This window comes from Apis mellifera, linkage group LG11 (genome assembly GCF_003254395.2).
Source record: "Apis mellifera strain DH4 linkage group LG11, Amel_HAv3.1, whole genome shotgun sequence".
Lineage (NCBI taxonomy): Eukaryota > Metazoa > Arthropoda > Insecta > Hymenoptera > Apidae > Apis > Apis mellifera.
The window spans coordinates 5470892-5486389 of record NC_037648.1 but is presented as its reverse complement, the minus strand read 5'-3'; the positions used below and the strand labels follow the sequence as shown (position 1 = coordinate 5486389).

General features: G+C 17.2%; 1 protein-coding gene across 2 annotated transcripts in view; it reads left to right on the top strand.

The window, feature by feature from the left end:
• Nucleotides 1-15498, top strand: part of LOC724287 (protein rhomboid) — an 869734-nt gene that overhangs the window by 675416 nt on the left and 178820 nt on the right. For both annotated transcript variants that reach the window (XM_026443982.1, XM_026443983.1), the window contains one exon: nt 7369-7486. In XM_026443982.1, the coding sequence (XP_026299767.1) occupies nt 7369-7486 (118 nt within the window). The remainder of the gene's footprint in view (nt 1-7368; nt 7487-15498) is intronic.

Sequence of the window (15498 nt, the reverse complement as noted above, 5' to 3'; positions counted from 1 at the left end):
ATTTATGAATACATAATGAAAGTATTGTCTACTTGTTTTAGCAATAATTAAATTGTAGTCTTAATAAAATTATAATTTTATTATGAATTATATTTAGTAAGAAAAAAATGTTTATTTTAACATTATCAAATATTTATTATCTATATATTAATTTTATTTAATAATCCAGAACTTATGTTTTAATATTTTAAAGAGAAAGAATTTAATCTCTATATATGTGTGTGTGTATATATATATATATATATATATATATATATATATATATATATATATGTAAAATATCAAATATCTTATCGGTGATTAACAATAACATTTAATCCATTCTTAAAGTCAAAATTTTCTTAATTTTTTTTTTTATTAAAATCGTGATTTTTATGTTATCATTATTATAAGAAAAAAATAATTAAAATAATACAACATAAATTAGAATTATCAAAACATTTCATCAAAAATATTTTGCAAAATAGAATTATTATTATTAAATTTTGAACTTATTTTATATAAAGAGTATTAATATATTCGTAAAAAATGTTTGGAAGAATGGTTTTAGAATCTAAAACAAATGGAAAAATTATAAAATATATTAAAATATATAAAAATGATGAGATTTGATTGAGAGTTTATTTATTTATTAAATTATAAACAATTAAAGATGAAACGAAATATAGAAAAAGTGTTTTTATCTTATTAGACTTATTATATCTTATTTTGTTTTATTATATTTTATTTTTGTCTTGTTTCATTTAATATAAATTTAAATTGCATAAAGAAATGTTTTAATTTATATATATCATAATTTATGATATCAGTTTTTGATATATTCTTTATGTATCTTATTAATTGCATGTACAATAATAAAAATTTATATTTATATTAATAATAAATTTATATTTAATTAAATTACTATTAAAAATGAGTATAAAATCAATAATATAATATTTTCATTTATTCTTGTAAATGACAGTAATATTTATAATTTAATTTCTTCATCGTTTATTTAATCATTTAACTAATATCTTTTATATTTAATTTTTTTACAATAACCAATAGCAATTGTAGCATGTTATATTTCATACAAGAAAACGCTAGTAAATTTACGAAATGATTTGCGACAAAGAAAAAGATATTTGTTCTCCTGTTACACGAATACATAGATGATAACTGGTTTCACAGTGCGATTTGTAGATAGTACAACAAATAAATAGTATCACGATTCATGTACTACGTGAACACTTAAGTGTTCATAAAACACTAAGTCGCATTTCGCCTACGCAGTCTTTTTTTTTTTTTTTTAATATATAAAATAGTACTCAATTCTATATACAATTATATATATTATATATTCTTTATGTTTTTAGATTTTTGATTATTTTAAGTTTTTCTTATAAATTTATGTTAGATAATACAATTTTTATATTGTATTATCTAAATAAAAACATGTATTTTATATTTTTATATATAATTATATTAATAAAATTTAAATCTTTCATTATTAATATATTATATATATTATATATTATATAATATTATATTATATTTTTATATTTTTATATTAATCTTTTATTTTTCAACATACTATATTATATTATACATTATTTTATTCTTTTATTCTTATTAAAATAATATAATATAATACAAAATACATACGTATATATATATATATAAATAGAAATTTTTCTTTGTTTGATATAATAAAAAAATTGGAAAAATAAATTTAAAACATTATTATTAAAATAACTTTAAAGTAATGCATAATTATAAAAAAAAATATTTTATTGATATTTATATAAAAAAAATATCTGGTGATATAATAATAAATATATAATAAAGTATACAAAAGTATAAATTGTTTCTTTAAATGCTTTTAAATTCTTTCTTTAAATACTATATAAAATTTTTTTTTGCGTATTATTAATAAAAAATCATTTTATTTTATCATATATATATTTCAATTATAATTACAATTATAATTATTTATATATTTTAGTATATTAAAAATCAATTCTTTCATTGCTATATTTTTATTCATAAATGTAACATGGCTTATCACATGACAACAAACTTATTACGATAAATAATTTAAATGCGAAATCTCATTAAAATATTAATAAATGTTAATATTCTTTAATTATAATTTAATTTCTAAATTTTTTAAAAAAATGCAGTCATTTACAAGGATCATAATGTTCGCATGACAAACATTTTACGTCGCAAAAACTATATATCTTCCAGTTCTTTCTCTCTTCTCTTCATTTTGTAATTTCTTTCTTCCATTAATATTACTTTTTGACCCATTTCTTTTTGTCGTACCCCGCCAGAACTTTTTCCATCGGTTTCTTGATCTCTGTATTATTCTGTAATTAGTCGAGGTTCTCATTTCTTTAATATCTGTATCTTCTAGCCTTTCCTATCTACCAGCTGTTTTATTCGTTCTGCTCTACTTTTTTCCTTCTCGCGTTTCTTTCATCTTTCCTGTTAATTTTTACCTTTCCTACGTTTTTCTATATTTTTTCCCTTTATTTTTTCTTACATGTTTCTATATCTTTTATAATATAGTTTCTCTCTAATTGCTCTTTTCTCGTTCACGCTCGTTCAACCGTTTATCCTCGAGTCAATGGAAACACACGAAGAAGATAGTTTATTTCCGATACCATAACGTGCTAGATATTATAGATATCGCGCTGAGTTACAGACCAATATTTCTTCATAATTATTCCTTGGTATAGGAGATATATCGAGAATATAATAGGACATTTTATGGTAATATTTTTCTTATATTTTTCTTATATTATTCTCTTCTATTTTTATATATCATTTTTATATTTTCAATATTGAATGAAATTATTTATTAGAATAATAGAAAAAAATGTATAAAATCTAATGTATCTTAATAATATGTAAAAAATAATCTTTAAAATAAATCTATAAAAAAATAATATTCTATAATAATCTATAATTAATAATATATAAAATGAATATTAATATTTTAAAAAAATATTGTAAATCAGATTTTTCAATTCATAACTTTTATTACATATATGAGAAGACATTAAATATTTATTAATTTTTTTATATATTTTATATATGTATATTATATATATATATATATACATATATATATATATATATGTTTATATAATACAATATTATATATATGTATATATAATATTGTATATATATATATATATATTGTATATAATATATTATATGTATGTATATTATTTATCTATGTTTTTATTTATCTTATTTCATTTTGAAAAATAATACATTTGTATTTTTTTTCTATTGAATCTTTTATCTCTAATTATTAAATGTAAACAAATAAATATCTCTTTATATCCTTATATTTAATTTATATCTTTTTTAATATTTTTCATAATATATTAATATTTCTTTTTAATCTTTTCTTGTAATTTCAATATTTGTATGATTATGAAAATGTCATTTCTATCAATTTACAATTATATTATTTATGTCGTGTTCAGTTTAATTATACATCTATTATTGAAACTCTCAAATTACATTTTGTTAAATCAATATATTTCGATGACTAATAAGATCAGTTATTTCATTATTTTACACCATGAATATAATACAATGTTGCATAAAATTGATGAATATTTTTAAAAATTTTGAAATGTTCTTTTAAAAATTTCTTTATTAATATAAAATTTAGTACAATTGATTAGAGAAAATTTGAAATTAATTAAAAGATTCATAAACATTCATTTTTATGACATAAATAATATAGTTGATACAAATGGCATTTTAATAATTACACAAATATTAAATTAGAAGACTTTATATATATATATATATATATATATATAAAATATTATATTCTATATTATATATAAAAAGAAAAAAAGAAAAAGAATATTCAAATCATAAGAACTTATTATTTTATGATTTAATTAGATTTTATTAAAATTTTTCTTTAATATAATTATGAATAATATATAATAATCGTAATAATAAATGTTTTTTAAAATTTAAATCTATTGGATAAAAAATAGAAAATTTTTTTTTTCAGAAAAAAAAATAATCTGATTTTTATTATTATAAATCAATTTTTCGATTTGCAAATTTTACTTTATAAAATTAAAATTTTTTGCAATAATTTCATTTTATATTATAATTTTATAATATAATATATATATTATAATTTTATATATTTTATATTTTATATATTATAATTTTTTCCGTTTTATTTAAAAGTATTGAATAATGATTAAAATAAAATAATGAATAAAATAAAATTGAATTAAAAAAAAGAGAGAAAAGAAAAATAAAAAATCAAAAAAAAAAAAAGAAAAAAAAGTTAGTATAAAGTTAATATTGTATATATTAATATCATAATATTATATATATACAGATATATCAATGATGCAAAAATATTTATACAATTTCAAATGTGCATGAAAAATTTTGAACATTCATTAGATATTGAGTGTTCGAGATAATGAGAAATTCTAAACGGCAAAAAATCAGTCACAATTGTGCAAAAAGTGATTTTCCTTTTCTTTAAAGTCGAATCGGTAAAATTAATTTCTCGTTATTTTGCTACCTTTGGCGATAATTAATAGGGCTCGCAACTATTCCTTCGCGTGAAAATTGCTACAGGCCAACGATTAGTTCCAGAATATCTCCAAGCTACATCGACAGATTAATTTTCAAGTGTCTTGAGAAAGATGCTTTTCTCCTTAATGATTTTGATAATTTTCATAATTTCGCTCGAATAAATCTGTTGTTATATTAGTACAGTTTCCGAATTTCATAGTCTGAATCGCGAACTGCGGATTTTTATAATTAAAAAATTTTTTTTTTTGAGATTTAATTTTTCATATATTTTATTATTTTGCTGTTGTTTTCATGAATATTTTAATATTCTTCTATCATATTTTATACGAGTAATATCGTATCATATTATATACGAGTAATATCGTATACTCTTTTAAAATGGAATAATTTTTTTAAAATTAGACTAAATGATTTAATTTTTCTGAAATATTAAAAGAATTAATTTATTACATAATATGTAAAAAGAAATTTTAAAAAATTGCTATAGGTTGGAATTATAAAAAAAAAAATAAAATCGCGATTTTTATATTTTCAATTATAATGAAGATTTAAAATATGCTCTTTATAGATCTAACAAAATTATATAAAATTTTATCGATTAATATTACTCTGAACTACAAACAATCAAAAATACTTTATATTTTTTTTATTTTTTCGGCCTATAATAATAAATTAAAAAAATTTTATATTTTTCGATGTTTTGAATTTTTTTAAACGTCGATTGATTTCGATAAATTTTTTTTAATTTTTATGTAATATATTTAGATTTAGAAAAGCTATTAAATTTAAGCTATTAAAATAGTAAATTTTTACTATAAAAAAGTTAAAACATTTATTTTTTTTCTTTAATTTCGATTAAATAATAAGAATTAAAAATTTTTTTTTATATATTATCCAGTAAATAAACTTAATTTTCTAATTTCAAAAATATTCAAATTATTCGGTTCAATTTTAAGAAAGTTATTTTGTTTTAAAGAATATGGATATTTTTTTATTGTATATGTATCATTGAATTCTATATAATTCTATATATTATTCTATATAATCATTGAATTCATTGAATATTTATTTAATTTATATAACAATATATATTTTATATATAATTTATTTAACAATATAATATATATATATATATATATATATATATAATTATTTTTGTAAAAAAATAAGATAAGGTTAAAATTTGTAGAATAAAATTTTTGTATTTGAATTTGTTTTTTCTTTTTTAGAAAAAAGATTTAAAAAAAAGAAAAAAAGATTTTAAAAATATATAAATCTGTTAAAGTTAGCAATTATGATATAAATCTAAACACAATCAGAAATTTATTAATGTAAAATTTTAAATTAACACATAGCTAATAAATTTTCGAAATTATGATTTCTTTGAAATAACTTCATACATATCATATTGTTTTATTTTCATCTTATTTTTATCTTATGTTCTGCTCAGTTATATCAAGACAAATCTTTTATATTATAAGTATTTATTGATCATATCTATGCTTCAAAAATGAATCTCTATAAAATATGTCAAAATATAAATTTTCATTTTATTTTATTCATTCATTTTTTTCAAATCTTTTTTATTTATTATAATAAAATTATAGGAGAAGTTAAACATATAGATTCGAAATAAACTTGGAATTTGTCACAAAATTGTTTAAAAAAATAAATTTATGATCAACAAATACTTTAATAAGAGTTTTTTATTTTGAGCAAAATCTTTTTTTTTTTCACTTCATATAAAATTTTTATATTGCATAAAAAATAATTAAAAAAAAAAATGCATCAGAAAATGAATTATTGATTTCGAAAATATACAAATGTTATAAACAAAAAATAATTTTCTAAATATCAATCAATTGGTAAAATATTGAATATAAATTTAATCCACAATAAAATAAAATTGGACTTGTTCAGATATGAATTTCACTATTTTTAAAAAATATAACTGATTTTGACAAAATTATTTCTATTAATACGGTAGAAAGAATAAATAATATAATAGAATATTATATTAAATAATAAATGTGAATATGTTTATTTATTTTCATTATAAATTAGTTATAATTAACTTTAATTGTGACTAGCTATGCATATATCTATATATCTATATTTAAATATAGATTACACATTAATATTATAATAAGCAACAGATTAATATTATAATAAGCAATAAATAACATAATATAATCATTTATATTATTTTTTTATTACTAAAACTGTTTTTTTTAAAACTATTTAAATATATTTTTATTTCAGAATATGTATGTTATATTTATTATAATATTTGTAAAAAAATTTTTCTAAATGATAATTTGATATGAAAAAGTTTCTAGAATGACATTTTTAAGAAAAAAGTAAAAAAAATTTATTAATTAATTTATAATTAATTATTTTTAATATCTATTAGTAGACCATTGTTATTCATTTATTGTCACATTTATCATCTCAACGATTTTTGAATTAAATAATGAATTAAATAAAAATATTCACGTAAAAAAAAAATTGAAAATTAAATAAAACAAGAAAGGAAAAAAAGATTAATGTGAATATTTAAAATATATATATATATATAATTGAGAAAGTGTTGATTGGTTTTTTAAGAAAAACAATTGAGATGGTTACGTTAGGTAGGTAAATCTATTCTATAGGTGAGTATTCTTAAAATTGTATTCTAAAACTGTATTTTCATTCTTTAATCTTTATTATGAATATAAATACCAATCTTATTGTATAAGAAGAAGTAAAGAATAAGTTTAATAAAAATAATTTTTTTGGTTGCAGGATGGTCCGCATGATCGGCGATGAATTTCTTACGGAGGAAAGGGATCGAAAATATTATGCCGATCATTACAGGTGTTGTCCGCCGCCTCTTTTTATCATTCTCATCACTCTTGTGGAGGTTAGTAATAAAGGTTGTTCTTCATAATATATTTAACGTTTTAATGTAGCTTTATCTACTTGAAATTCGAGCTTTGATCACATTATGATCCGTTAGTTATTATAATGAATTTTTAGTGAAAGTTACATAGTTAAAAAATAGCCATCACGAACACAAAAGTGTTTTAACGAAAACTAAAATCGTATTATGACCATTATTAATATAATTAATATTTTTAAAATATGTATTTCTTTTTTTTTGCTATTATATATTTCAGCATTACTATATATTTCCATGTAATTAATATTATTGAATTAATGAGAAAATATCGATTTTATGAGTAAAGAAATATTTCCTATAATGTATCAATATAATCATAAAAATATTCATTTACGTATTTCATTTGTTTTTCAATATATTGAAATTTGTTTTTTACAAAATCATGAATTTTTATTTGTCATTGTTATAGCAAATAAACGATCTTATAAGATAAATTAATTTTTCTTATGTTTAATTGTTATAACAATTTATATTAATTATTTATTAAATTTAGACAAAAGAAAATGAATAAATAATAGAATACTATTTTTATAACAATAATATGCAAGCCATTAAAATCATTTATCTTGTTTGAATCAAAAATCGATGTAACTTTTCCACTAACTCAATATATTGTTCTATTAATATCGCGAAGACGACGTCTTTTTTTATATGGTTGAAAAGGTACTTTTTTGGTTTTCACGTTGCCGCTTTAGCCACGTTATTAAATTTTCTCGTGTGAATTTGTTCTCACTCTCTAAGAGAGACGGAGAGTGAGAACGTTGTATAAAGCGTGGTTGTTAATTTTGGTTTACATTATACGGTCAAATCCACGAGAATGGTGTAAGTTTATGGGGGAAAATGTGTAAAATATCGTATAAATTGTTCGTATATAGAATAACACATGTTACATTGAAGCACTTTTTCTAACTTCATTTTGTTTCGTAATGTATGTAATGCATTTGGATACATTGTTGCGGTACGATCACTGCATTATTTATATTAATATTATTATATTAATATAATTTTTTATTATAATTTATTATAATTTATATTTATATTATTTGTATTAAACAGTCGCAAATGATATGGAATTTCTTTATTTTCAACTGGTTTTCAAGGATCATTTGATGAATGAAATTCTATTTGAACGCTGTTTCTTTTTTTTTTATATAAAACTTTTTATTCTCTTATTTTATTTTATTCTCTTGGTTTTCAATATGAAAGGATAATAAAGAAACAAGATTGTATAAAAATAAATGAAATACTTATTTATTTACACACACACATATATATACATACATACATATATATATATATATATATATATATATATATATCTGCATTGTACATATCTACATATATGTACATATATGTATATAAGAAAAATTTATTTATTCATAATTATTTATCATGAAAATGTTGATACATTATAATTTACTTACTAAATTGATAATTTCATAATTATTATATGAACTTTATAAAGAAAATTTAATTCTCATTGATTTCGTTTTTTTATTTTAATTAATATGAAAAAAGAAAGATATGTTATACATGTATAATGATCTATAATGTTTTTTTAATTATATGATACATAAATATAGAAAAGAAATCATCAAATGTTGTCATTGCGCAAATACTATTTAGTAACTATTATTTAGTACCATGTAAAGAATAAAAATAATATATAAGAATATAATTTTGTTATTATTACAAATATTAATTGTTATTAATTGCAAATTCATTGTTAAATTAAGATTCATATAAATAATTAATAAATTATAAAATAAAAAATATTAAATTTATGATTTTATATCATTGATTACAAGATTTGTATTATTCATTGATTAATACAAACATAATTATATTAAACCTATTGTAAATAAAATAGTATAATAAATTTTAGTAAAAGGAAAAAAATTATTTTCTTGAAATTTTTTTGATTGAAAAAAAAACTCTATCTTCTCTACATATCGAATTTCTTTGATATATGTGTAGTGACTTACGAAATTGATCATATTATATTATAAGAAAATTTACTTAACTTATGATTTTAATGAAAGTTTGAATATAGAATATAATTGGTTATATATAAAATATTTTTTTTTTTTACAAAAGATATCTTTGAAGGAATGAAACAAATTCTCAAAGTTTTAGAATTTTTCATAGTTTGAATTTATTTAAAAAAAAAATTTTTTATAACAGAATAATAGAATATTAAAAATTAAATTTTTTTTACATGAAAAATTCTTTGTTTCATACCATTATAAAATTATATTTAAAAAATGAAAAGTATTGAAATTTTCAACATTAATTTCATTTTTTAAAGTGATATTCTATTGAAAGAAGATTGTTCTAAATATGTATTATTTTTTTATACTTGCAAACTTTTATCAAAAAATAAAATAATTTTTCTAGTAAATTCTAGCATTTGAAGATTAAAGGATGAAGATTCAATATAATGTAATTATATTGAAATTATCTATAAACTCAATAATCACCTCTCATTATTCATCATCATTAATATTATTTAAACTGTTCCAGTGATTGTACAAAAAATTTATCAATTTTTTTATTTTTCGTAAAAATAATTATCTGATAATTACACTTTCCGATTAGAATCTCGTTTGTATGATAATTTACAAGGTATAATCATGTTCTTCCGATACGTAGATGTGATTAATTATTTTTTAACACGAGCGCAATTCGTATGCGAAGAATTTCGCTCCATAGTACCACTGATGAAAATAAATAATGAATCAAAAGGAACTTCCGTTCCTTTCTCCGATTCGACCAATTTTAGATAAATTAGATAAATGCTCTTGATATTTCAATGAATTTTTAACAAAAATATTTTGCAATGATTTACTTTCGTAAGCATCATCGTTTAATTGGAAACGAAATAACCGTTGATAATTTTAACTTGCAATAATTTTATATTTTGAATATAAATTATATATAATTATATTCGCTTAAAAATTCTTATTACTAAATTATTTGAATATCGTATCATTTTCATTCATTTATCTCTCATTTTAAAAATTCGAGAAAAAAAAATTACAGGAAAACATTATTTCAATATTCTATGATTGTTACTTTTTTCATAAACGTTTAGTTCATTGAATAAATTCATATATTCATATGTGTTTTAAGAAGAAATAATTCTCTAATTATAAGATCCATAACTTTATACTTCACTTAAATAATATAGTATTTCTACAATAATTCTGATTAAGACTTGCTAAAATTTTCTATAATATTATATATAATATATATAAAAAATATTTTTAAAAAATTTAAATTTATTAAAAATTAAAAATTATATTACTATTTAAACAATTACAAAAAACATATGAAAATATCTTTCTATTAATAGTAATCCATGTATATTTTCTAACTCAAAAATATTTCAGATTGAACAATTTTTTTAATTAAATTAAATTATTTAAAATAGATATAATATTTGGATTTTTTAAAAAATTTTTATGTATAAAACGAATCTTTTTATATATAAAAGATTTGTGTGTCGTATAAATATATACTAAATCTATAAAGTTTTTAACCTTATTATGTTTTTAGTATTAATATATTATTATTAATATATTTAGTATTAATATTATTTATATATAATATTTGATTTTATTATTAATATAATAAATATGCAATATATTTTTGAAAAAAATATAAATTTATATATAAATTATTTAGAAAAACATAAATTTATAAATTATTTTTGAAATATTTTTTTTTACTTGATAATATTTAAATTTTTATAATATTTAATTGTTTAATGTAAAATTTTTTTTTATTATAAAAATTTTTTACATAGAATTATTATTCAATCATTTTGAAAAATAATATATATATACAAATGAATTTGAATAAAAAAATACAGAATATATTTGTATTTAATAAAATTTCATTTAATTTTTTTTTAATTGGAAGAATTCTGAGAAGTAATAAACTTTTCTATAACGAATGTCTATAAATATATATAGAATATCAACAATTTTATTTTATAATTATGTAATTTCTCAATATTTTATATCATTAATATTGTTAAATTAAACTGCAATGCTACATTAGATATTTATTAAACAATATTAGAAGTGAATTCTAATATTATGGCTTCTATTAGATTCACCAATCAATTGCTAAACACATTTAAATATTGCTATTAAATAAATTATTAATTACTTATTTATAGTTTTATAATTTTGAAAATTATATTAATTTGATTTTTAATTTTTGATTTTTAATTTTTGATTATTAATTTGATAATTTCAGCATTTTCTAAAAATTTAATATTTTGTTAAATATAAACTATATTAAAATTCAATTATTTAATTTTGAAAATATTTCTGATAAAAAGTTATTCTTAATTTTAATGTGTTTAATTTATTATTAAGATGACTATGTATTTATTACGTATCATATTATGTACTATTATATATATATTATATTATATTTTTTTTACCATTTATATTTATCATTTTATCAGGATAGTTTTTTTCAATTTCCAAATTTAATGAAAAATATATTTTTTCAAGAAATTTATAAATCAAAGAAATGAATATATTTTGAATATTATTATTATAGAATGTTAGAATGTTAATATATATTATTACATTTTATTGATATATCTATAACATTTGATAATATAATATTAATATATAATATATTCAAAAAATATCTTTAAAAGATTAATTTCTAACATTTTAGAGACCAAATTGATATATAAAAATAGTGATTATTTATTCAGATATAAATAATTGAAATTTGCAATAGATAATAAAGTGAGATGAAATAAAACATTTCATCGCATAGTTATTTTCACTTCACTTCATCTAATACAAACACAAATTGCTTATAACTTAATAAATCTTAATAAAAAAATATAATAATAAATAATAATAATATAAAATATAATTATAATATAAAATAATAAATATAATAATAATAATAATATAAAATATAATTATAATATATAATAATAAATAAAATAAGCAATTTTTTTAATTATTTTAGTAATGGAATTTATTTTTCATAAATATGTCATCTTATTAATAATTATTTTGTTATTAATAAACGTTATTATAAATATTTCAATTTTCTTAATTTTCATTATATTCAAATAGAAAAGAAGAAATAATATTGAAAAAGCCGTTAAACGAATTCTTAGAATTTTTTATTACAATATCTTATAAAAAAAATTCTTTAATATATAACTGAAAAATAATTGGAAATATTATATCATTTATATTATATCATTAATATGTGGTTCATTTTTCTTTTCTATGAAAATATAAAAATATGTTTATCTCTACAATATACATGATTAATATGTATATTATTTAATAATTACTATTCATAAACATTAAATATATTGTTATCATAAGAATTATTCAATACTGTATTGCATATGTACATATATATAATATATTTATATTATATCATGAGTAAAGATATAATTTTAAAGGGCATTAAGGACGATATTGGTTAATACTCATTAGCAATTGGATTAATATATGAGTCATGTATGCCAGACATTGTCAAATTCAGTTTCGGATCTAATTAGAAATTATTTATTGCACTCTGCATTTTTATTATTCTTCAATTTATTCTTCTTTTTTTATTCCACTGCGTATTTTACGTTTATTTGTACATATATTCCAGCTTCGCGATACATTCTTTCGTCTCTTTTTATTTCTTTTTTTTAGATTTTTTTCGTAATTTTTATATTTGATTTTATATTTTCTTTGTTAAACAATTAGTATCATAATATATTTGATTTGATATATTTCGCAATAAAAAATTCTCTTTTTTTAATATAAGTATTTTAATATTTATTATTTCAAAGTATTTTTTGAATTAAATAAATAAATAAATAAAAATTCAATAAAAAGAAGAATAAGTAAATTGTCATAATAATTTTTTTTTAAATTGAAATTTGAAGAGTAATAAAGAAATATAAAAAGCAAAAATATCATAAAAAGAATATGTATCTTTTCTTCATAGTAATTAGTTAAATAGTTAAATAGTTTTTGAACCATTTTAAATGGAACTTGTAAAGATAAATAATTTTAATAAATTCCATCATTAATTTTACTTTTTTTTTTATTGAAAACAAATTTAATTTTAATATTTAAATAATAATTTCTAAAATATATTTATATTTATATATATTTTAGATATGATTAAAAAATTGTATTAATTGTAATTAATTAAAAATAATGTATTAAAAAAAAATTTTTTAAAATATAAATCTATAAGTCTTTCTTCAAAAAAGTTCTTTATTCAAATTATATAGAACTGATTTATTCCAATGAAATTAAGCATTCTGTAAAAATCAAACATTCATTTTAGTATAAAATAAAAAATTAATTCTTAGTTTCATATTTGAATTGTTTATTTAGCTATAAATAATTATTATATTCGATTAAAATAGAAATAAATATATATTATTTTCAATTAAATTCGATGCATAAGATCATGTTATCAATAACATTAATTATTACCATGATCAGGAAAAAAAATTGTTTTCGAATTACTTTTTATTTTTTCGAAGAAAAAAAAAGAAAAAAAATTTATGTCTTTCTTTTTCCATTACTATCTATATTGCACCGTTTCTGTTTTCGTTACTTTTCATTTCCCATTTTTTCTTTATATCTTGCGCTTTTATTTTTTCATTTACCTATTTTTTTTTCTTTTTAGTATTTAGTCTATGTTGTTTTTCTCGTTATTTCTATTTCTCGTTCTAATACCCTCCTTCTAATAGTCCTCTTTTGCTTTCGTCCGCTCATTTTCTTTCATCTTTTTCTATGTCGACATTTTAATTTATACATGCATTCTCGATTCTTTGTCGCATTTATTATTATGCGTACATTTATGTTTAAGTGTATATTTGTGTTAATAATGTATTAATAACGCAAATATTAACTGATTATTTTACGGATCTTACTCGAATATGAGTGTGAGATGAAAGGATAGAGAAGATTACATATAAGGATAGGTTGATTAATTATTAGTAACATTGTATTTATGTATTTATATCGTGGGAACATACACAATAAAAAAAAGTAACTTTTATTATATTACTTTTATTATATTATTATATTATTTGTTATTTCTAATACCGTGATTTTATGTGATTCTATATGTGTTGGAGAATTATTAGCACTTATTGAAAAATTGTAAGTAAATATTTTTTTAAAAGATTTTTCATATTATGTATATTAATATAAATATTAAATCATTATTTTACAATTTATTTATTAAACTATTTTTTCTTATAATATTTTTTTTTTACATAAATAATTTAGATCATAAAGAATATTGAAATCATAATAAATGTTTGAGGCAGGTTGATTAATAATTTCTATATATTTTCTTATAGTCTTCTATATTAATCTTATAATCTAATTTTATATTGAAATTTTTATGGTTTCTATAATGATTTAAATTATTGTCATCGTATTATCGAAATCTAATTTTTATATTTTGCTTAAACTTATAAGTATATTATAATTTATGTTTAATAAATAGAATATTATAATTATATTTCATAAATAAGATTTGTATTTACGAATAATTCATGATAACATTATTTTTTGTCTTATTGATTTAAAAGAATCTGTATTTTTAATAGAATAATTTTTTTTTTCGTTCATAAGTCAATTTATTTATTTAGTCAATCATTTAGTATTTCAAAAGCTTTGAAGTTTCAGTGAAAATAAATTTGAAATAAAAATTCAATTCAATGACAATTAGTCGATTAGCATTAATTTTCTTTTCCTTAATAAATTAATTTTTTTTTGATTAATTGAGTATGATATTATTAAATATAGATTTTACTTTAAATTAATTATTTTGCAATTATTATTAGCAAATTTTGCATAAAATTAATTTATGACTATAATATTTATTTTAATTATTCATGTTATGGTATTTAAGAATTATTATATTATTTTTAAACTTTTCTAAACTTTTTAAAC